Source organism: Bos mutus, chromosome 13 (assembly GCF_027580195.1).
Source record: "Bos mutus isolate GX-2022 chromosome 13, NWIPB_WYAK_1.1, whole genome shotgun sequence".
In the NCBI taxonomy this organism is placed as follows: Eukaryota; Metazoa; Chordata; class Mammalia; order Artiodactyla; family Bovidae; genus Bos; species Bos mutus.
This window is the reverse complement of record NC_091629.1, coordinates 46,352,836-46,376,468: the sequence shown is the minus strand read 5'-3', so window position 1 is coordinate 46,376,468 and position 23,633 is coordinate 46,352,836. Positions and strand designations below refer to the sequence as shown.

Genomic DNA, 23,633 nt, shown 5'->3' with positions numbered 1-23,633 from the left:
TCCCTGGAGAGAATCTGGTTGGGAGGTAGGCAGTTGGGGTGCCACCTCTTGGGCCTGTGCCCACTGTGATGTGTCAAGAGGCCTTGGGCCTGATGCCCAGGCTGAGCATTGTGACATTGGCTCCCTTTGTGCCTGGTGTGGTACCCACTGACCTCCAAGCAACCCCTCCTTCCAGAGGAGGAAGGCTAGGCCCTCTGAGGTCAAGCAAGTGGCTGGTTATAGAGTGGTACAGGGTGTGAAGTCACGCCTGCCAGGTGGGCTAAGAATAGGCACTGGCCAGAGCTCAGGGGAGCTCAGACGGTCAGCCAGGATGGACGTGATCCTTGCTCTCCCATCTCCTGGGCCCTGGCAGAGACTCCCAAAACCCCAGATGTTGGGGCTTCTCCGGCAGCTAGGCCGAGCCCTGGTGGGGAGGTGGGCAGCTCTCAGGTCTGCACCTGAGCTGGTTGAGGAGGCATGACATATCCCTTGGAGGGCTGGGCACAGGCTGGGGTTGGGTCTGTGAGTACCTCTTTCCCAGGGACCGTGGAGGGAGGAGGTCTGCTCTGAGAAGGCAGCGTTGGGCCAGCCAGTAAAGGCGGACTCACATTTACTGAGCTGGACACAACAAGGCAGGCAGATTAACAGAGGCCTGGAGCTGTGAGGTTCAGCAGTGGCCAGTACAGTGGGACCTGGGCTGGGGGAGGCTGCAGAGGTCACACCGGCAAGAGTGCAAACTCTCCTTGGGCAGGCTGTGGGCAACAGGAAGGTGGGGACTAGGGCAGTGATAATTGGGCTGGTGCTGGGAAAGGGAAGGGTGGAGACAGGTGCAAGGGTGTGACCAAGGGAAGCTGGAGTGCTGAAGAGGGAACTCAGCCAAGAAGACTAGATGGAAGGTGGGGGGTGGGTGTGGCTTGGCAGTTTGGCAGCCCATTCACTTCCCATGTGTTTCAGCAGTGAGCATCTTGTGCCCTCAGGAGGACTGGCCTCTTGGCCATAGTCTCTGCTATGCTTCTCAGCTTGGGACCGGGCCAGCATGCAGTAGGTGCTCAATAAATACTGCTGGCAAGTTTGTTTATCCCACAAATGTCTAGATTGGTCACTGGAGACACTGTCAGAAGAAAACCAGACCCATCTGTGATTGAGGAGGAGGGGATGGGCGGTGAACTTCCAGAGGGTAGCAGGGCGGCTGGCCTGGGGACTCGGGGATGTAGCTGAGCAAGGTGGGGATCTGTGGGGCGGCCTTGAGTAGAGCCTGGAGCGACCCTGCAGGAGGATGGAGAGAGCAGTGACTGCCCAGAGGAAGAGGAGAAGGAGGGGCAGCCTGGCCCAGGGGACCTGCGGCAGCTGAGGGGGAGGGGTGCCGCTGCGCGGAGGCCTTCCCATCCCCCTCCGCCCTGGGCCTTGGCTGCTTGATGGGCAGCCTGGCCCCGCCCCTGGGCAACCGGCAGGCCAGCGATTGGTTGGCGCACTAGAGCCGCTCGGTCGCCATGGGGACGCTCGGGAGGTGCGCGTGCCCAGTGCCCAGCACCAAGGACTAAATCTTCATAATCTGCTGGCTGGGAGGGGTGGGGGTGGGGTCGTGCACGACCCTGCCCGGGGGGAAGGGGTGTCCTGGGATGCGGTCAGGGCTCCCTGCGGCCGCCCCTCCCCCACCCACCGTGGTGGCAGGTGCAGAGCCGCTTGGGCACCTGGGCTTCACCAGGAACCACGCGGTACTCACCTGACGGTAACCCCGGGAGCTAGACTGTAGCTTGGGCCTCTGCCTTCTCAGCTGACCAAGCAGGAGGCAGGGGGCAGGGTCGGGGAAAGGAGCCTGAAACTCATCGGATAGCCCCCGAGTTCTAAGTTTGTCGTCCTGGATTCCCTGGCAATGCTGTGCTCTCTGCAGCAGGGGGCGCCCTCCACAGGGCTTTGTAGGGCTGTCGCCGCAGGAAAGGCGGGATGGCCCACTGAGGGGCCACGGACAGAGCCCCTGCAGTCCTGGCTCTGGGTGTCCAGTGTCGTGTGGCCATGCGGGGAGGCAGGTCTGTGTCTACACGGGCTGGCCAGGGTTGGGCCCAGGCCTGCTTTGCCAGGAGCAGGGGTGTCACAGTGGAGCCATCCTTCAAGTCAGGGGGTGGAGAAATTCCAGGGTCTGCGGGGGAACTTGTCCTGTGGGGAAGAGGGTGTGAAGGGGTTAGGCAGTGGTGAGCCAGGGGTGTCAGAGGACCTCTGGGCCAGTACCGGGTGGATCAGACTGGAGGCTGCAGCCGCTCATCCCAGACCCTCGAAGCTGAATGTGGCGTTTGTGGGGGTGGACCGCAGGAAGCCACCATGCCCTGCACACTTCCTGGCTGCTCTGTTCCTGGTGGCACCGGTTTCTGGCAGCAGGACCCTGCCCCCCACCTCGGGGCTGGGGTAAGGCTTGGAGCCTCCAGCAGGGACAGCAATGCTCTCCTGCCCAGGGATGCCTGTGAGGACTACACAGGGCAAGTACCACTTCCCTGAGCTGCCCTGCCACATACCTGGGGGTGTCTCGGGGGTTGGTGGGTGCTGGGGTGGGGCCTCACATCCAGGCCTCTCATTCCAGACGACTCCTCCTCTGAGAGCGGCAGCGGTAATGGCTCCTCCACCCTGAACCCCTCGACCTCCAGCAGCACGCAGGGAGACCCGGCCTTCCCCGAGATGAACGGCAACGGCACCGTGGCCCCCATGGACTTCACCGCCAGCGCCGAGGATCAGCCCATCAACCTGTGTGACAAGCTCCCGCAGGGCTCCACTCTGGGCACGCCCTCCTACCCCTCCGATGGCTGTGGCGCCGATGGACTGCGGAGCCGTGTCAAGTACGGGGTGAAGACCACCCCCGAGGTGTGTGGGGCTGTGGGCTCCCCACAGCTGTGAGCTTTGGCCACTCCTGCATACACGGCAGAGTTGTGTGAGGCTGATGTGAAATCGCATGTTACCTGGGGCTGTGGCCACCACCAGCGGAGGCAGGGTGGTGGCCGTGGCCACTGTGCCATCATTTGCCTGGGGAGGGCCTGAAACGGGAGCAAGCCCCTCACTTCTCCGCCTGCGTCCCCATCTGTGAAGTGAGGTTGTTGGCCTGGGCCCTAGTGGAGGTGGGGAGGGACCTGTGGCCTGGCCCCTCTGCCTCCAGAGCAGGGTCCGCTGTTAAGAGCAGCTGCAGGCAGGCTTCATTCAGCAGAGGCCCCAGGCTTCCCATTTGCTGACTGGTCTGCACGCTTGTCCCCATTTTACAGATGGTGCAGATTGAGGTCTTGGTGGCCTCAGGGACGTGGAGGTATAAAATCCAGTAGACCAGTCTGAGGGGGGCAGATAGATGCCCCCCATTGGGCCTCCCCCACCTTCTCCTGTTACTTCTGCAGGTCACCTCCAGACCACTAAGATCTGCAGCGTGGCCTTGGGTGTGGGAGCTACCCCGAGGAGAGGGCATTTTCTCCTGCCAGAGCTGGGGGGCCAGAGGTGCCTTCTCAGACCCCTACTCTCCTGGGCTCCAGCCGAGGCCCCTGTCCAGGTTCCTTCTCCTCCCGGGGCTGTTTCCTTTTCTGCAGAGGGTGTAGGGTGGGTACCAATGCTGGCCTGCAGTGGTATCTCTCATGGGACGTTTCTATACAAGAGTCTCTATACATTCATCATACGGTCAGTGTACCCAAGCCCAGGCCACAGAGCCAGGACTGGCAGCGCATCGTCCTCCCCCTCCACTTTTATTTTTCTAATTTATTTTTTGGCTGAGCTCTGTGGCATGTAGGATCTTAGTTCCCCTACCAGAGATCGAACCTGTGCCCCCTGCATTGGAAGTGTGGAGTCCTAACCACTGGACCACCAGGGAAGTCCCCGTCCTCCCCTCTTTGGGTCCCAGTGGCAGGCACAGCCTCTGCACGGCAGGCAGAGAGCTGGCACGTGTGAGGTGGCCACTGTGAGATGGGAGGGTGAGTGTCTCCTACAGTCTGTCTCCTCTCACCCTGGCGGAGGATCTGTCAAGGAGCGCCTGGGAATGTGACTGACCCATGGCACCTTTGACCCTCCTGTGCGAGTCTGACACAGCCTGGCGGGAGGCCAGAGGACCTGGCTGTCCCTGGCCCTTCAGAGACTAGGTGTGGTGGGTACTAGGTGTGATCGAGAGATGGGCACAAGGCCAGGGACCCTGGGAAGGCTGGCCCTGCTGGGTGTGGTCACATGGAGGCTGGTGGTGGCAGCTGCTGCCGGACAGGGCAGCAGTCAGTGTCCGTCTTTATCTGCTTGTTCATCAGCAAGAGCTGGGTACCACCTGGGCCACTGTATAACCATGTGGCAGGGTCTGATCTGTTTCCTGGGGCTGGCTACCTACTAGAAGCTATCCTCCATGAGAGCAGAGACCGTGTCTCCAGGACACTGCCGGTCAGGACGCGCCAAAGCCACAAACTTTCTAAAAGTTTGGCCTTCCCAGAGCATGTGTGGCAGGGGGCAGGAGACAGGATGGGAGCTGAGCCATAAAGGATGAAAAAGAGGGGAAAAGCAGGGAGCTAGGGAAGGGCTCCTTATTCTGGAGGGCAGGGGAGGGGTCCCGTCTCTGCTCCTGCTGCAGGACAGGGTGGTTGCCCCGTGGGCTGGGCCTGGTTCCCTCTCTTCTTTCTACACACGGGCTCTGCATCAGGCTCCCGGTGACTTCCGGGGGTGGCGGCAGACGGGAGAAGCCCAGCCTGGGAACTGCGGGGATGCTCTGGCTGATGGCCGTCTCCTTGGCTGGTTCTCTCCCAGCCCATCTGTTCCCCATCCCCGACAGACAGCACATTCGCTGCTTTTGTGACAGCTCGGTTGTCAGCTCGGGGTTGCAGCCCCTTGGGGACGAGGGAGGAAAACCCTGAAGCCAGAATGGATCTTGGCACAAACAGAAGAGGCTGGCTGGTGGCGGGAACCCTTTCTGTGTCTGCCTTTCCCTTGCATGAGGAGGCAAGTCGTGGTGTGGGTGCTGCAACCCCCTCCAGTGAGCTTCTCCAGGGCATCAGTTCTGGGGGTCCTGCCTACAGCCGCCCAGAGAGGGGTGGCCGCATCGCTGTCCCCGCTTCAGAGGTGAAGGGAGCAGGAAGGAAAGTGACCCGGCCCACGGTCAGGACCTCGGAGCATGGCTCACCGGGCAGCTGGGTGTGCCCAAACCCCCCAGTCCCCACGTTCGCCGTGACCTGACCCCCTGCCCTGGCCTCTTCAGTCCCCCCCTTACAGCTCGGGGAGCTATGACTCCATCAAAACCGAGGTCAGTGGCTGCCCCGAGGACCTGACCGTGGGCCGGGCCCCCACGGCAGATGACGACGACGACGACCACGATGACCATGAGGACAATGACAAGATGAACGACTCGGAGGGCATGGACCCTGAGCGCCTCAAGGCCTTCAACGTGAGTGCTCGCCTGGGGTGGCCGGGGCGGGGGCGCAGCGGGCCAGCCCTGCCCACTGCCCGTGTCCTCCACAGATGTTCGTGCGTCTCTTCGTGGATGAGAACCTGGACCGCATGGTGCCCATCTCCAAGCAGCCCAAGGAGAAGATCCAGGCCATCATCGAGTCGTGCAGCCGGCAGTTCCCTGAGTTCCAGGAACGGGCCCGCAAGCGCATCCGCACGTACCTCAAGTCCTGCCGGCGCATGAAGAAGAATGGCATGGAGATGGTGAGCCTCCAGCGTCCCCCACCCACCCCCAGCCCCGCTCCAGCACCTCTGGAAGCAGACACGGTGGCCTCCGGTTCACAGAGGAGCTCAAACCCCAGCCCTGCCCTGCCCACCTCTTCGCCAGGGGTCTCTGCACCCCAACTCTGGCTCCATCCCCATTTCTGTCTGCAGACCAGACCCACACCTCCCCACCTGACCTCGGCCATGGCAGAAAACATCCTGGCCGCTGCCTGCGAGAGCGAGACGAGAAAAGCAGCCAAAAGGATGCGCCTGGAGATCTACCAGTCCTCTCAGGTGCCTGCTTGCTGCCAGCTGCTGGGGGGCGTCCGCGGCCACCCCGCAGGTCCCAGGCCCCGGGTGCAGTGGGAGTAGGGAGGGCATCCTCAGACGGGGAGGTGCTGGGGCGGGCGGGGAGGCCGAGGAGCCCAGACACAAAGCCCTTGCAGACTTCGGAAGGGCCTCTGGACTTCATCTCGAGCCCCAAGAGGGTCTTCAGCCAGGCAGGAACAGATCAAATCTGCCTGGAACACAGATGAGAGATGGGGGTCTGGGGGAAGCCCTGGGCAAGGCAGCCAGGGAGAGAGGCAGAGCTCTGCAGGTCCCCACACTGAGTCCCAGCAGATCTGGGGCGACTGTCTACCCCCCGTCCAGGAAGCTTGGTCAGGGCTGGCTGCCTGAGGTTCCCCAGCACCTCCCTTCCGCCCCACAGGACGAGCCCGTAGCCCTGGACAAGCAGCACTCCCGGGACCCCACAGCCATCACCCACTCCACCTACTCACTGCCAGCCTCCTACTCCCAGGACCCCGTGTACGTCAACGGTGGCCTCAACTACAGTTACCGTGGTTACGGGGCCTTGGGCAGCAACCTGCAGCCTCCTGCCTCCCTCCAAACAGGAAATCACAGTAATGGTGAGTGTGGGACACCAGGCTCTGCGCCCCCTGACCAGCAGCCTGGTGGGGGCGGAGGGGAGGGTGGGGACAGAGGGTGCCGGGAAAGTGACTCCTCTGTGTTACAGGGACCCTCCCCGTCTTGTCATCTTAGCCGTCGTCCTCAGATCGGAAGGCAAGGTTAAAATAAACCGCTACCTACCACTCCTCTCGCCTCCCAGGAGGCTTGCTGGGCCTTTCCCTGGTTCCCTGCCCCCGCCCGCCACTGCAAGCAGAGTCCCAGCGCTTTACCTGGCACTCATCTTACTGAAAATAACCAGGTCTTGTGCCCAGGTCTCCAGCGTTGATGGCAGAGCCAGGATTCAGCCCCAGGCAGGTCACCTCCCCCACCAGGCCACAGGTCACGACCTCAGGTGTGAGATGAAGGTTCAGGGGAGCACAGTGGGGCCCCGTCTAGGTCACCTGGGGGAAGCGAGTGGGTTGCCATCTGTCCCCTCTCCACCCCCAGGTGCTCTCTGTAACTCTTCCCAGGTGACTGATGCAGACCGGACACAGATCAGTGTCGGAGAGAAACAGCCCCCCAAAGATACAAACCTCCCCATGGAGCCAGGTGCTGCCCTGAGTGGGGGCCTCGGGCCCTTTCATACGGAGGCCTGGGGGTGGGAGCGACTGGGGAAGAACAATGCCCCCGTGGAGAGCAGCCTGGGAGCTGGCAAGGACGGCTGGGGGCGATCCTGGGGCTTCTTGGGTCAGGCATTTGGGTTTTGTTCTGTATGTGGTGGGAGCCACAGATAGGCTCAAAGCAAAGGAGACTGTGAGTTGTGCTGTCCACCCTTGTGGTGAGATTTTAATGTGGAGGCCAGGAGGCCGAAGCAGCATGCTTTGGGGGCATTCAGAGGTGAGGAAGAGCCGATGGTGACAGCAAGCTGCTGCTTGAGGAGTAGGTTAGAGGAAGGTGCCGCCCAGAGGCCAGGGAACTCTGGTTCTAGGTCTTGGCTGAATGTGCCTGAGATTTCCTCTCAAGCCCTTGTCCTTGGCCGCAGGAGGGAGACCCCTCACGGGTCCCTTCCCATGGCAGAGAGCTCAGGCACCCGCCATTCCCCTTGCTCCCCACCACTGGAAAATATGTGAGGGTCCCTGAAGGATTCCTGCCTGGGCTTAACTTCTCATCCTTCCTAATGCCTCTTAACCTAAAATAAGAGGCTGCCTGGCCCTAATCCCTGAGGCTGAGGCCAGAGTGGCCGGCTGCAGGCAGGGTAGGGAGGGCTGTCCCAGGCGGGCTGCTTTCCTTCCAGGAAGAAGCACTGTCCAACAGCCCTGCTGCGTGGGGACCCGGTTAGAGTGGGTCTAGAGAAGGAGCTGCGGCAGGGAAGTTGAGTCCCTGTCGTGCCCGGGGAGAGCCCTTCTCAGGCGGCAGGCGATGGTGGTAAGCCCCCACCTGGTGCCACACAGCAGGGCCGGTCTCAGGGCACAGCTGCCAGGACTCTCCACCTCTCTACTTGCTTGTTCACACTTGCCAGACAGGCTTCAAGGCGGGCCACTAGCTCAGTCTCCCCTGGTTCCTTAGGCGTGGGCAGTGAGGTCACGGAAGCCAAGTTCTGCTTGCTGACCTCCTGCCTGGGGCAGCCACATCCTGTTTGGGTCTGGGACTTGGAAGAACACCGCACGCAGCCCCAGTTCCACTGCCCTCCCAGCAACAGCCCTTAACGTGGGGTCAGTCAGTCTGGCGTCTTGGTTGGGTAGTCCTGTCAGTGGGTTAGAGCCCCTCACTTAGCTCATGAGTGGATCAAGGAACCCAGATCAGCCCAGATAAGACTGAGGCTCGCCTGTCTTCCCTGGGGTGCTGGGCAACTTGCCCTCTAGCAACACCCTGAGTAACCAGAGCCCCCAGGGAAAGACAGAAGGACGGCTCTGAGCCCAGGAGTAAACAGGACCATGCTTGGGGGTGGAGGGAGGAAAGAGAGGAAGCCCAGGGCCAGCTCACGCCGATGTGGCAGGTGCCTCTGGCCTTCCACTGCCATCCCCAGGCAGTGTCCTGAGGGCACCTAACCCTGCAACAGCCAGGACCCAGTGCAGAGTCCCCGCCTGCTTCCAGCCTGTCCCAGCAGCCACCACTGTAGGCACCAGCCACCTGCTTGGCTGCTCTTCCCAGCAGTTCACACCTCCAGTCCTCCTTCCTGCATTTTAATAGACTTCCCTCGACCCTCAATTCCAAGCATGTTCCTTAGCAAGCCAGTTCCTAGGACCTCCTACTTACGGCATCCCTATTCTCTGGTTAGAGAGGAAATAGCCCCATGTGACAAACCATCCCATCCTAGACTCCAACTTCCTTCCCCATATGGGGGCTGAAGCAGGTTCCCACTACCGATAGTCGTTTCCAAAATTGCTCCCAAGATGTTACTTCCAGTCTGTCTCCAGTGCCAAGTTTATCCATCTCTATAGCAACATAAAAATTGCCACTGTAGGGAGCTCCCGGTGGTCTAGTGGTTAGGATTCCAGGCTCTCCTTGCCATGGCGTGGATTCAGTCTCTGGTCATGAACTGAGATCTCACAAGACTTTCGGTGTAGCAAAAAACAAAAAAAAACTGCCACTGTAGATGCAATGATGAGTGAAACCAGCTGTCAGAACCAATGGGGTAGTGAGGAGCTGGCTTATCAGGGAGAACAGCCTCAAACACCCATGTGAACCTCAGCGCAGGGCAGGGCACAGGGACCTAGTTGGGTGAGAAAAGGCCTCCCAGGGAAGCTCCAACTCCTACACTGAGCTCCAGACCCTCTCCTTTGGCTTTCTTCTTGCTGAATGCCTGGAAAGAACGCTCTTCAAATTTCAGGCATTTTTGTGTTTCCTGGAAGCCCTTTCCCAGTGGCCCTCCCATAGGCTGAGCAGCCCTGGCCTCACTGCTCGTGAGCCATGGTTCACCAGCATGGCTCAGCCCCATAACAGCCTCTTGGTGGTGCAGCTGAGGGCCGGGGGCCCAGGGCAGTTAGGAGCTGCCTAGAGTGGCCAAACAGGCCTCTGGTCCGGGTTTCTGACTCCAAACCCACAGCCCACCCCATAGAGCTATTTGGGAAAGACAGAGAGAAACCCCCGCCTCCCCGCCACCCGCACACCTCCCCTGTATGTTTCAGTTAGATTGCAGGCTCCCTCTTGGCTGCCATTGTTCACAAGCAAAGGGGAGGTGATTTCTCTGGAGGGTACCTCTGGGTCCCATCTTACCTTTCAACCCTCACACGCCCACCCTTTTGAAGCACTCGGGGCACAACCATGGAGACAGATGAGGGTCTCGGGGCCCCCGGAGAGAGGAAAGGATGCCCCTCACCTCACCCTGGCTCCCCTCTCTGCAGGGCCCACGGACCTCAGCATGAAAGGCGGGGCCTCCACCACCTCCACCACGCCCACGCCCACCCCCTCCAACAACAGCACCAGCCGGACCATGCCCACTGCCCAGCTCAGCCCCACCGAGATCAGCGCCGTGCGGCAGCTCATCGCCGGCTACCGAGAGTCCGCCGCCTTCCTGCTGCGCTCGGCAGATGAACTGGAAAACCTCATTTTGCAGCAGAACTGACCCTGCGGCTGGTGGAGTGCACTACCCTAGGGAAGGAGGCTCTCCCAGCCCTGGACCGGCTTCCCGCCTCACCAGTTTGGTACCTTCTGTTTTTTGAAAGAGGTGGATCCAAAAGAGCTGTTTCTAAGCCACACTCCAAGCGCCTGAGACTCTGGGCACAAGGACACTTTTTTTTTTTTTGGAATCTCACCACACGGGTGCTCTGACCTGCTTGGAAGAGGCCAACGGGGCAGCTTCGGAAGGGCTGGGCTCCTCCTCCCCGACGAGGCTCTGGGGCCACAGCTCTATGTAGAATCATCTTCGTGGGCCCTGATGTTAGACCCCCAACCCCAGATAATTACCTTTCAAGTCTTAGGTGAGCAGAATCGCATATTTATTGAGAAAAACAAAGTGGACCCTTTCTTCCTCTCCCCTTAGTAATTTATTTTTCTGAAAATGGATTCTTTTGTGTTTGTACAGATTGCCAGTCTGTGTGTGTCTGATCAGAAGGCTGTGTCCCTGTGACCTAATGTTCCATATCACTACACTGGCGCGGGCTGGGGGCCGGCAGGGCGGGGCGGCGGGGGCACCGGGCCGGCCGGCCCTGAGTGCCTAGCACCGCCAAGCAGCAGGGCCTCACCCACACCCACTGCAGAGCAAAGACAGAAAAAAGTGGCTCCCACCCCCCCACCCCACAGACGCCCCAGGCACACGGTCACACCCCCCCCCCCGCCCCACAGATGCCCCAGGCACACGGCCACCCGCATTCTACCTCACACTCCAGCGTGGGCTTTTCCAGGGTGTGCCCCGAGCCCGTTCTGAATGGCTGTCTCCCACCTCCCCTTCAAGGGTGTCTGCCCGGGAGCTAAGTCCAGAGGGGGAGGCCAGGAGCTGGAGCCCTGGGAGGACCTTGGCCTACGAGAGTCACCACTGGCTGTCCCCTGGCCTCGGCGCTTGACGGGACAGAGAGCTGGGAGATGGCAGCTGGTCAGCAGGGCCCTTGCCCTCAGCCTGCCCCAGGGACCAGGTCTGCACACTTCTCTGTACAGGCTCTGGCCCCTCGGACACCTGCAGCCTTGAAGGGCCCGCAGTTTCTTCAGGGACCCTGGCTGTCAGAAAAGGCAGCTGTGAGCTACCAGGCGGACTGCAGCTCCCTCCCCGCTGCCCCCGTGGTTGGAGTAAAGGGACCATCAGAGAAATGGAGAAGCCACTGGGGTTCTCCAAGGATCAGCCCTTCTGAAGGGGCCAGTCCTAGAAGAAACCCATAATCCCTGGAGTGTGAGAAAGGGCAAACAAAAGGCTGGCCTGGTTTCCTTCCTCCCCAATAGGCACTTCCTCTTGCTCAGTGCAATACCTACCAGTGCTGCTAAAACCAGGGATTTGCCCAGACCTCACAAGGCCCGCAGGGCCTCTCCGTGCAACACTCCGTAGCCATGACAGCAGCTCTCTGCTGCGCGCCCCTGCCCAGATGGCAGAAGCCCTCTGTTGCCTTTCCTCCCTCAGAGCAAAGAGGTCCCAGGGGAGCCCGGGCCAAGGGGACCCTAGGATCGAGCCACTCGACCCCAAAGCAGGCACCCCCTCCCAAACCAGCTTTTCTGCAGCCAGCCGCCTGCCGGCACTGTGGCAGACCGCCCTCAGGAGGGGTAGGGAGAGGGCTCCAGCGAGGTTGCCTCCCTCTCCTCAAATCCAGGACTTGAGCTGTGGGCCCCGGATTCCAGAAAGTCGGAAGGGCAGGGGTGTCCTGCCCCCCTGCTTGCTTCCAGCCCCTGGAGGTTGAGGGTGGCCTTTTCTCTCTCAAGTGGCCTCCAGCACCCCACGCGGCCACACCACCTCTGCCTTCCATCTGACCAGTTCCCAGACTCCGGTCAGGACACCGAGACCTGCCGCCCTCAGCACAGCACAAGCTCCGGTGCCCGAGGCCACCCCCACACCCCAGCGTCCACACGTCCAGCCCCCACCTGCTCAGTACTACTCCCGGACGTTTGAATTTATGTAAATATTTATTTTTGTGTGTGAACGATACTACGAATCAGTAGATCTTTTGCAAAATGTTACCCCAGGCAATTTGTGAAAATCTTAATGTTGAAAACTGGCAGAGACAATCGCCGCCTTACTTAAGAGTTCTTGATATCAACTGCTTAACATGTCGTTTCTCCTCCCGGAGGCAGTACCCGGGCCAGGCACTAATGGTTCGCTTCTCTTAAGAGACAGGAGTGAGAAAGATTGGGGAAGGGGCTCCCGCCACCCCCGACACAAGGGATTCAATGTGAAGATCGGTGTAGGCTACAGTGTGGAGCCATGATTTTGAGTCAGGCTTGTCCTAACTGACCACCTTCAGCAGCCTGAGCGCTGCTGTAAACAGCGTAGGTTCAGTGTGTGTCAGAGGAAATGAGTGCTAGTGGTCGGGGTCCACTGGGGCTTCCAGAGCCCCTCCAGGACAGTGGGCCCGTCACGCTGACCCCACCTCTGGTGGGCTCCTTCCTGGTGAAGCTCTCGTGATGGCAGGATCAGGAGCAAGTTACTGTGTGGAAACAGGATATTCCATTAGCTAGTCCAGTCAGGGAACTTGTTCAGTTTCGTTTTTGTTTTAAAAGACACAGCGTCAGCCCCGTCCCTCTCCTCCTGGCTTGGGAGAGCACCAAAGGCTGGCTCTGCTGAACCTCACTCGCTGCTGTTCCCCCACCCCGGGGACTGCCTGCTCCCCGCCGGAGCGCCCACAGCCAGTTCTTAAGGAGGGCCTCAGGGCACAGATTGATGATTTGGGATCTTAAGTTTAAAAGGAAACGCTAGAGTAGTACACCAGTTCCAGAGTCTTCGCAGGGGGCTCATCCCACGAGGTTGGAATCAGAGGAGAAGTGGGGACTTGGTCTTAGTGGTGGATCATCTTAGTAGACCAGGAAGAGTATAACCCATCTACAGTTCATTTTGTCGTCACCACTCAGCTTATACCCGAGGACAGTGTTGAGGGGGAGGGGGACCGGCAGGGGGTTAGAAAGGTTTTAGAGGATTTTAAACAGGAGGAACCCAGCCATCCCGATCCCCAAGGGCCACTTTCCACTACAGGGGTGGTTATAGGATTAACTACCAGTTCATTTTCAAAATGCTGCTTTGAACTCAGAGGGTTGATACTTTTAATTTGTAATTTTTTGTAAAACTTTTTACAAGATAGTAAAGTATTTCACCAGAATACCAGTTTCAATCCGTCCATGGTCTGATTTTTATATAATTTAGTGGTGCTTTAGAAACTTTGTTTTTGTTGTTTATGAGCTAAACAGCTCAGTCCTTTTTCGCCTGTATCTACCTAAGACCAATGTGAACCTTTGTATTTTTGCTCCTAATTTTGGACTCAGTGAAAGTGTACTGTTTACATGTACAGATGCCCCAGTCCCTGTGTGTCCTGCAAGACTCGCTCCCGAGGAGGAAGGTGCACCTCACTGAGCTCATCTGCTTAGCAAAGCCACAAAACAAAAACCTCTCACGTTTTACCTACGTTTCCACCTAAAAACAAAAACAAAAACCCTACACCACACAGAACTCAGATTTGCTGAAAAATACTTTTCTAAGCTCAGAAAAATCTCTGTGCGGCAGATGGCCATATGCCTGTGTCATGTGGTCCATTGAAAAGCAAGGCTCAGAAGGGAGACTTCTGGTCGGCTGCGGGTGGGTAACCACGTGTGCTTGTGAGGTGGGACAGCAGGACTTGGCCGCAGAGCTGGGGAGGAAAGAGCTCTTCTCCTGGCAGCCTGGGAATGGGGAGGTCATGCTCACTCACAGGACCTTTAGGATCAAGCCACCCAAGGTTCAGGGACAACCCAAGAGGGTTGCCAATCCCTAGACATATTTGGGAAGAGGCCAAGTTCTCTACCTGAGATGAGTTTTAAGACTTTCCGATGCAGATGGTAGAAGCATTTCTTCAGGGTCCCCTGGAGGCATGACCTCTGGGGAGGGGCAGGGGGCTCCAGACAGGAAGCATATGGCACTTAAGGCAAACAGCAGATGGCACCAATTTCTAAAGGTGACTCAATTACTTCGTCAGTGGCTTCACCTCTAAATTATATTTTTACAGATATGCACCTATGCAACTTAACGTGGCTCTTCTAAGCAGGTGAGGACTTCCTCCTCAACGCTCTATAAAAATGATTTGTGTTCTCTATAGTGAGTTTTTCCAGTAAATGTGGCTTAATATTTTAATTCTTAGAATGTGTCTTCTTTATGTGATGCAACTCAATTCTGTTTCGTTTGTGGAATGACTAGCACAGGCCAACTCCCTCTCCCCTCACTTAACAAAAGACCAATGAGCTGTTAATCGAGCTGTTATCTCCATGGTATTACTTGCTAAATGCACTGATTTCATAAGTATGTGGAATCCTTTTTCTTTTGAATCTGTATATCATATATAAGACTGAATCTACTTAATAAACACTGAATAACAAACCGAATGCTTTATTTCTATGGTGTCCTGTCCACAAGATGGCCAGCCAGTTCTGTTCCCTCCAACTTGTTTGGCCCCAAAAACCTTCAACCAGTAGCCAATAAACTAGCATACAGAAGATCCTTGCTAGATTTTGAACAAATGAACTTTTTTTGGCACCTCACCCATCAGAAAGGGAAAGAAATGGACCCTTCCTGGTCCTTGTCACGTGCTCAGCACAGGCACATACCAAATTGAAATCTTGTGTCTCGTGGCCGCCTGCCCAGGGAGGTGCTCTAGCCCCGCCTGCAGGTGAGGAAGAGGGCACGGCAAATGCACGCCTCACCTGAACGCGGCCAGTGCTCAAGCAAGGTCTTAGATGCGGCCGTTTCCCCCAAACCATCCTTTCCCTACTCCCATCCCCAGCAAGGGCGCAGTTCTTCAATGGGCTGAAACCAGACTCAGGCGGCAGTTTCTAAGTGCAGGCTGGGGAAACCGAGGAAACACTGTCCCTGGTCCTGAACCATTGGGACTTGACACTCCATTTGACCAAAACCTGGGATCTCATCTTAAAGGAAGCAAAAGAGCTGCTTTTTCTTTCAAAGACGTTGACTTGTGTGCAGCCTTTTTTTTTTTTCATCCTACATATAATTGAGGTTAAACTTTAAGGAAAACTTGCAGCAAATGACTGGGGCCAAATCCGATTGTCACAAGTTTAAAAGCAATTCTGCATGAGTTAAAAGCATAAATACAACTGTTACTATTGCATGCATGCACACACACTATATGGCAGTTGTTCTGAAAACATTTTTTTGTAATGACAAAACAATCTTTTTTTAAAAAAGTGAAACTGTGCAGTAGCCAAATATATCAAATAGATAAAAGGAGAGGAGTCCACAGTTCTAGTCTAGACCCTGGGACTACAAATCCCACACCCACTCCTGGGACAACACAGCGGGCCACACGCACAGAGTCTGCACTGGCCCAGTGGGAAGCACTTACCTCCAGATGACGTCACAGCAGTACGGACCCTGGGATCCGAGGAGACGCTTGTGGACAGAGAAGTGCTGGTTCCAGTCTGGCTCCTTGAAACGGGGCTCCAGAGCACTGGTATGGCGTGGAGAGTGCAACATCAAACAGGTGCCCCTGGCGTCAACAATGAGCTCAAGGCCACTCAGTGACTGAGCAGGCGAAGCTCAGCGTACTCGACCAGGGGGGTGGGAGACTGTGCCTGTAACGCAGTTTTAAAGTAATTTAAATGCATTGAGGAAGCTCAGTAGTTACAGGAAACTGAAGGAGAATCCCTTGCAGAGGGATGCAAAGTCCTCTCTCCCCTCTTCTGTATAAACCCAGCTCTTACTAGGTTTAGTGTCAGTCAGCGGGGTTCTTCATTCTTCAGTGAGGAGCTCCAGCTGCCAGGGCAGGGTGCAGGGTGCTCGTAACCCATCTGAAATAATACAGAACACTTTGTGCGTGCATGTGTGTGTGTGTGCACGCGCGCATGTGCACTCCTGGGGGAAGAAGGTCCAGAGCTCCCACTTGGCTCTCAAAGGAGTCTGTGTTCCCGAGAAAGTTAAGAACCACTGCACTGACAGCTGTCACTGTTTTCCTTACAGAACTTCCATTCACCCCTTCTGGTTCTCAAGAGATGTTCATTCCAGGCTCTAAAAATGATGTGCAAAGACATGAGGACGCACAGATCACTGGCACTGTTTGGTTCCAAATATTAACCTCCAGGGTCACAGAGCCTATCTGCTCCATCAATTTAAATGACACCCACCCACACATACAGCCCGGGCCGCCTCCTCTCAGGGCCCAGGGCAGGCAGATGCTTCAGTCCCTGAGGCCCAAGGGACTGAGTGTACACACACACACACACACACACACGAACACATGTACATGCAAGCACCCCTCTCAAGCAGGGTCTGACTTTCACATGAGCAGACTGAACATGAAACCAACAGATGACCCTGTGCCAGGCCAGCAAGACAGCACTCCTTCCAAATTCTGAAAGTCTGTTTCCTCGTCCTTTGGACCATGAGTTAAGCAAGCATCTCCTCCCAAGGACCCACCTCTAAACCCAGGACTACACACTCAACCATAGATGTCTGCTCTGCCTGCACCAGCACTCAGCACACCACATGGGTCCCCTCTCCACAGCTCCTCTCTGGCGTGCAGGTCAAACAGGCACCAGGAGCTGTACTGTGCTCTCCCGTGCATGCAGAGAGCTAGGGTCTTGGCCTTGGGCAAGTGAACAGGCTGGAGCACCCCTAGGCACCGCACACTACAGTTTTATGAAGTGGCAACTAGTAACCCAAATCAGAGATGAGAGAGTTACCAGAGGTTGAGTGACTTGCCCCTACCACGGTACTGGCAGGCAGCCAGGCCCTCTGGAAACCATTCCACCCTCCTGATGAGATGCAAGTCTTTGCGTTCTAAGCAGCTGCAGAAGTGAGCCAATTCCGAGACGTGAAGGCACAAGCACGTCACCACCAGTCATCTGACACCACAAAGCCCCCGACCTTGACTTCTCCACCCACACCTTGATCAGACAGCAGCACCACAGAATTACAGCTTGTTACTGCCCCACACGCAAGATCTACTTTCTCCAATTCATGGGAAATGAATGGATAGGTACTTGAATTAACCTTTAAAGTCAAAGGTCTTCTATCCACTCAGGCTCATCAATCAGCACCAGACCCCGTATCTCAGGCCAGCCCCACCCTCACTGCTGCTTGTCACCCTCCCCACAGATACCCAGGAATCTCAGGCAACCTCGGGTTCAGCGAGGCAGTCAGGATGAACAGCTGTAGAGGGATGCCACAGTTCATAATTGGATTCTCAAGAGGAAAGGAACCTCACTGCTCACATGGGATTTCTGCTTTCCAGTCCACACAGTGGATAACGGATATGTTCACCACCTCACGCACAGGGTGTGAAGACCTGCAGCACTGACAAGTCATGCCTTAGGAACTCACCTCACAAAAGAACTCCGCACACAAAAACGTCAGCTCCAACGCCGAGGCGAGGCGAGCGTTTCTTCCCCCTCGGCCTGACCTTCCTCCCAGCCCAGTGAGACGGCCGCAGAAGACAACAGAGACCACCAGTGCGCGTTGTACAGGTTTATTTTTCCAAGACCACAAAGACATACAAGAGCAGTGCTTTCCCTGGCGGACCAGTTTCCAACTGTCCCCTCAAATGGCCCCAAAGGTCACAGCAGAAGGAAGAAGAGGATCAAACACGCTTGGGCCTCTGCTCCCTGTCTTTGGTAAACAAGACTCTGGAAGTTGACAACCGGGACTTGGCCAATACTGCACTTCAATCACCATGTCTTTGCCAACTTCCCACTCGTGCTGCAGATGACACAAACTCCACACTGGAGGAAAAGTGGGGGAAAGACAAGACCTTCCAGATGAAATGAGGCTTGCTGAAGTCATACCAATTTCACAGCTCACACAGACGCACTCGCACAGGGAGACCTAAGTTCAACAAGGAGGATGCTCAACTCACAACTCGAGGTACAAGATAAGGCAGGAAGCAGGGAGGTGAGACAGCTCTGGAGACATCTACTTGCTGGGAACATGTTGGGAGAGAGGCCGGAGGCTGGCACGGCTGTTTCTTCCTTAACCTGCTGTCACAGGTGTGTCCAGTGGAGCCCTGTGGCCCCAGCAGAGTGTGGTCCCGGGTTACTGCTGACAGGTGGCGCGCCTGGGGCTGGGAACGGAAGGAAGGCCCACGTGGGGGCTGCCCAGGGCGCTCACCCTAGAATCCAGAAGCACTTAACACTGGTGGTGGCGATTTGTCACACACGGCAGCGACCTGCCAGTGAAGGCTGGAGAAGAGATGAGGAGCAAGACACGTGTGCCCAGCAACGAGTGGCCAGGGTGCCAGTGGCTCTGCAGCTGCAGCAGGTCCACTGGCTGACCGGTGACCAACCACTGGGACAACTGGCAGGTCGTTAGGTCAATCGCTCCACCCCTCACGTTGGGCGGCACAGCACGCAGTGGCTCTGACACGGGTGGAGAGAAGTCAATTACACCACTTTAATGCAACGATGCTGAAGACGTGGAATAAGGGAGAGTCGTTCGTGTTTTCTGTACAATACATCCATTTACAGAATCAGCCAGTACTGTGTACAACATATAAATATATGGTAAAACATCAGAGGTGCATAGAGCATACTTACAGAAGCCAAAAGTTCACTTTATACATCCAAGGATAAAGAGTTAAAAATATAAAAATAAGAAAAACACACTGCTTTGAAATGTAAAATGACTTTCACATACACAGGGGTGTTGGAGATGCCCACTCCCACAGAGTCCAAAGTGATGCCCAAGGTGTTGTGCAGGTGAATTCACCTGCCAAACGTCTGGACACCTGACTTACAAGGAGGAAAGACAATCCTAGCCCTGACCTGTTGTCCAAGCAGGTCTGTTCGAGGTTCCGAAAGCTCCTGCAGGCCAGTGGGTTATTCGGAGACAGGTAAGTCCCAAATTGGCCTCGGTAACAGAACCGAAGATCACACTGGCTCCATCAACTGGCAAATGACTGGCTGTGACCTTGAGGTCAGCAGGTGCTTAAGCCCCCTGCTGGGCACTGCTGGGAGCTGCTTTAACCCTGTGCTGGCTTCTTCCCCACCAACTCCCCAGAGGAGCAGCCGCAGGAAAGACGGAGGGGGCAGTGGAAGACTGACATTTCTACTCAGTTCGGGTACGTTAGTCCCCTGGGTGGAGAACACAACCTTCTCGCTTCAGTTTCGAGGCCCTCCGAGTCTCAGGGAGGCTCCCCCACATCGCACCAAGCTCTGTCTCTGTGACGAGAGCTTGGGCTAGCCAGCCGGCCTTGGGCAGCCCAGCGAGCTGCCCTGCAGGAAACCCTTCCAGCAAGACCCAAAGGGCCAACAAGTGGCCAAGGGGCTTTAGCACTATAGATTTCAGGGAGCAGCAAGAGAACCCTTGCCTAGAGAGACAGAGTCTGTTTTATCAATGATATTCTGTATACAGATTTAAGATCCATCATTATCAAAATACACACACTAAATATACAACTTTTCCCATGGCCATAATTTATTATCTCACCACAAGGCACAATACACAGAGCTTTGAGGGTCCAATACAGTCATCGTGACAGAATGCACCGCAGCCCTGGCACATGATCATGGCTTTCAGGCTGCACGCACACTGGAGCGAGATGCTTTCCACTGTGCTGCTGTCGGTGAACATTTGCAAGGAGAGGGATGCACTGTGGCTCGCACCAAAGTTTGCTTTGTGGCTCAGCTGCACCACACTTCCGGCCAGGCCTTTGGGAAAAGGGGGGGAGCCGGAGGAATAATTAAAGCTGGTGGAACTTAGCTGGAGTTTGGAAAGCTTCCCATAAAATGCCTGCTTGATGTTGAGTTGGGAGGGGATGGAAGAAGGCTCCAGAGGCTGACTGAGTCCCTTCCCGGGCTCCCGGGGTAATTTCCAGAAGGGCAAATCAAGGACAAAGGGCATCCCTTGCAAGTGATCCACCAGCTCCCGGGGACCAGGCCCCACTGCCTTTCTGTTCTCTGCATCCACCTTGAGAGGCCCTCCATCAAGAGTCTTTTCGCTCTTGATGCTGCCAACAGAGGCAGGCGGTGGCTTTGGGGCCCAGTCTTCCCTGGCAGTCTGTATCCCACCAGACAGAGAGGTTTTGCCTGGCCCTGACTTCCTATTGGGAAAAGCGGGAGGGGCCTCCGCAGGCAGTGGCGTCGGCTCCACCAGCCGGGGGCACTGAAGGGCTGCAGCTGCGTTCTTGGAGCCAAAGAGCTTCTTCCCTTGGCCTCCCGCACTGTTCTGATCCCCCAGGGCCCGACCTGCCTGATCAGGACCCGAGGAGACCGCATTTGGAGATGAGAAAAGAGGGGCTCTCGAGGTAGTGAGATTTCCCAGACTCACACCTGGGGCAGCAGTTGAAATACTGCACTGGGACAGGTCACGGGCTTCCTTCTGATCTTCAAAACTGAAGGGAGATAACTGTTCTTTGAAATCCACTTCTGCTTTCCCAGAGGCAGCCACTGGATTGGTCACTGGATATAGGGAGTCTAAACTCGGGGCGTTCTTGGACATCTTTAGGGGCGCCCCAGGACCTTGGCTAGCCTCCAGCCGGGCAAAGCCGGTACTTGCTTCACAGCTCTCAGGTAGCAGAGACTCTGGACTGCTCTTGCCAACTTCGCATCTGTTCTCCCCAGGACCTTGCAATGACCCCATCCCCAGGGAGCCACCAGGGCTCTGCTCTGCTGTAAGTGCGAGTCGTGGGGGTTCGGGTTTGCTGCCGCCATGGGCTGGAGGGAGAACCTTCTTGAGGGGCAAGTGGCCCTGCAGCAACTGCATCACAAGGGGGTTAGCAGCCTCCACTGAGGATGCAGGCCTGCCCAGGGACATGGGTCTCGGCTGATACTCGGGACTGGCCAGCAGCAGGGAGTCTGGGATCTTTGGGGGAACTGCACATACCCGAGACACCCAGCTCTGAGGAGCAACCATCCCATCTGTCCTGGTGACCAGACTCAGGTCACCATTCACCTTGGAGAGCGAGGCACAGTGGTTCCAACTGTGTTTCTCACCCTGCTCAGCCACCAAGGACCTCTTCGGCCCCAAGGTTTCACCAGGCTCGGCCTCACTGCTGTCCTCGGAGAAGTGGCCTTCGAAGTCAGAGGCAGTGTCTGTGGACTCGCTGTGAGGACTCAGAGCTTCCGAGTCTCCATTGATTCTGGGCTTGTCACCTTCCAGCTGTCTGCAGTCGCTGCCGCTGCTGTCAACACAGCCAGAGTGCACTGTCCAGAGTGAACCCAAGTGGACGGGGGGATCCAGACCCTCCTCCGCTGTCAAGCCCACAGGTGATGCTGGGATGAGGGGGGCCGCTTTCTCCCACTTCTCTCTGACCTGGGACTTAATGGACGGGACCTCTTCTCTGGAGTCGGGTTCAGGTTGTCCCCCTGCCTCATCATTTGACATGCCAGGCCTCCAAGGAGCAGCACCAGGGGAGACAGGAGCCTCGGTTTTCAAGTTTTCCTGTCTAGAAGAACTTTCCCTTGTGGGTGGGCCCGAGTCATCAAGTTCTGATTCATCATCAAATGGTCTGTCTTGCAGGCAACTGGCCAAGGATGATTCGGAGATGGAACTGGGGGTCACGTTCACAGGATCCTTCATGGTGGGATTACTGCCACTGTCTGGAGCCTGGCCAGTTCCTTCTTCTAAACCAGTAGGCCCGGCCAGAGCCCGAACAGGACTGTTCTCTGAGGGGATGGTAGGTGCTAGCTTCTCATCACCCCTTTCCCAGGCAGTGGTACCAGACCCACATTCAGTTCTGCCTTCTGGATGCGACACAAGCTGCTCAACTAACCTCTCAGGTTCTGGGATTCTAGAGGGCAGTGGGGGCAGAGCCTGGCATGGCGGGTCCCGAGTGGGTGCAACGGGGAGTCGGGAGGCATCTTCCAGCCCGCCGCTAGGGCCATCTGGGACCCTCTGCAGTGGGCAGCTCTGCCCCTTTCTGAGAGAAGCCAGGTCCTCTCTCCTGGCTCTGGACGCAGCAGTTTCGGCCTGGGCGTGATCCCCGTTTAGAGGACAAGGCGGCAGTAGTTGTGTTCGCTGTAGATCTGACGTACACTCTCCAGGGGCACTCGGGGCCCCCCGGGGCTCAGGGTGGCCACAGGCCTCACCACCATCACCACTGCCGCCGCCTCTGCCACCTCCCTCATCGGTGGCCCCGCCGCCACCTCCACCCGGGCCACCCCCACCTCCGATGGCAGTGGTGGCCGCCTCTCGATGGCAGTGGTGGCCTCTCGCCCCTCGGACCTGCAGAGCACGGGCTTTAATGTCTGCAAGGGTCCTGGCACCAGTCCAGCCCCGGCAGGAGGACTCCGTGATGGGGACGATGCGGGGACATATCTGGTAAGTGGGCTGACCTTTAACCACCCAGGGTGGTTTGATACGTGAAAGTTGAATCTGCAAGAGAAGAACAGAACAGTTCTAATTGACTGAGTGCTCTGACCTAGAAACTGTTAAGCTAAACTGGGATCCTAGTAGCTTAAAAGTCATGGCCTAGAGAATCAAATCGTTTCATAGCTGTCTAAGATATTACACCATTCTCAAGACCCTGCTCAAGGGCTGTTAAGTTCCATACTCCTAAATTTAAGTTCTGGTGGGACAGTGTGAGTCACTACACAAAGAATCTACCACCACCTAGATTTTAAAACCCGTCAGGGTTCTGACCTGTACAGATAATGGTGAACAACCAAGTGAGGAAGAGAAGAACCTCAGCCCCGGGCTATTCAAGTTAAGTCTCAAGAACAGCTCTCTGTAGAGAGCTCTACACTCTCACATAATTAGCACAAGGGCCCAGGGCCTTCTGTCCCTATAAAGGAGCCCCACAAATCTCCTGTCCCTCAAAGGCCCAGGCTCAGGGCAACCAGGATCACACAGCCACCTACCCGGATGGGCGGGACTTTGGGCTCCTCTTTGGTGGGCTGTGGCTTTTCGGGGTGAACACTTTCAATTGTGTTACGAAAGGACTGACGATCTTCAAGCCGGGGCTTCTTTTCGGGAAAGGAGGCAGAGGTCGCCTGCTCAAAGGATTTCCTCTTCTGATCCTTGGGTTCCTGATCCACGGTCTCCTGCAGCAAGCTGGGAATTCTGTCTGGAGACGCGGAGACACGTGCCTGGTCATTGGGACTAGGCTGGAGCCGGGAGGCCACAGTTTCCACTGGGAATTCGGGACTCTCTGGGTTGGATGCTGCGGAGGACGTGCCAGGTGGGTGGGGGCTGCCCACCCCTGCTGTGTCGGTCTTAGCCTCCCCGTCCTTGTGGAGGGGGATGTCTAGTGTCACAGACTGTGCGTCTTTAGCGATCTCTGCTTGTTCTGGCTCCTGTCTTTTGTACAGATTCCTTCGGGCTCTGGTTCGAAGATCTGGCCGAGAGCGTTTCTTGAAATGCCCATCTCGCTGCCGGGTGGCCGGGCCACGCTGTGGCCGTGTTGATTCTGAGACACGCAGGTCACTCTTGATGTCAGCCTCCTCCTGGCCCACATTCTGCTGCAATGACTCTTCTTTGGTTAAACCCAGCCTGCAAACCAAAGTCAGACTGTCAGCTACAGAGCAGAGAGAGCACATCCTCTACGTATGACACACACTCAGACACTAGACTTCTCAGAACA

General features: G+C 56.7%; 2 protein-coding genes across 5 annotated transcripts in view; one reads left to right on the top strand and one right to left on the bottom strand.

Moving 5' to 3' along the window:
* The window catches only part of NOL4L (nucleolar protein 4 like), a 127,455-nt gene extending 116,943 nt beyond the window's left edge, over positions 1-10,512 (top strand). Inside the window, exons 6-11 of one of the 4 annotated variants that reach the window (XM_070381573.1) lie at positions 2,552-2,829; positions 5,168-5,353; positions 5,428-5,619; positions 5,791-5,913; positions 6,329-6,527; positions 9,852-10,512. In XM_070381573.1, coding sequence (XP_070237674.1) covers positions 2,552-2,829; positions 5,168-5,353; positions 5,428-5,619; positions 5,791-5,913; positions 6,329-6,527; positions 9,852-10,072 — 1,199 coding nt within the window. In that variant the 3' untranslated portion in view covers positions 10,073-10,512. Of the gene's footprint in view, positions 1-2,551; positions 2,830-5,167; positions 5,354-5,427; positions 5,620-5,790; positions 5,914-6,328; positions 6,528-7,014; positions 7,467-9,851 lie in introns of those variants that run through there. The other 3 variants (XM_070381572.1, XM_070381575.1, XM_070381574.1) reach the window with 3 other exon arrangements.
* Positions 10,513-17,569: 7,057 nt separating this feature from the next.
* The window catches only part of ASXL1 (ASXL transcriptional regulator 1), a 64,388-nt gene continuing 58,324 nt past the window's right edge, over positions 17,570-23,633 (bottom strand). Inside the window, exons 12-13 of the mRNA XM_070381571.1 lie at positions 22,912-23,542; positions 17,570-22,426 (exon numbers count right to left, since the gene is read on the bottom strand). Of these exons, the coding sequence (XP_070237672.1) occupies positions 19,532-22,426; positions 22,912-23,542 (3,526 nt within the window). The 3' untranslated portion in view covers positions 17,570-19,531. The remainder of the gene's footprint in view (positions 22,427-22,911; positions 23,543-23,633) is intronic.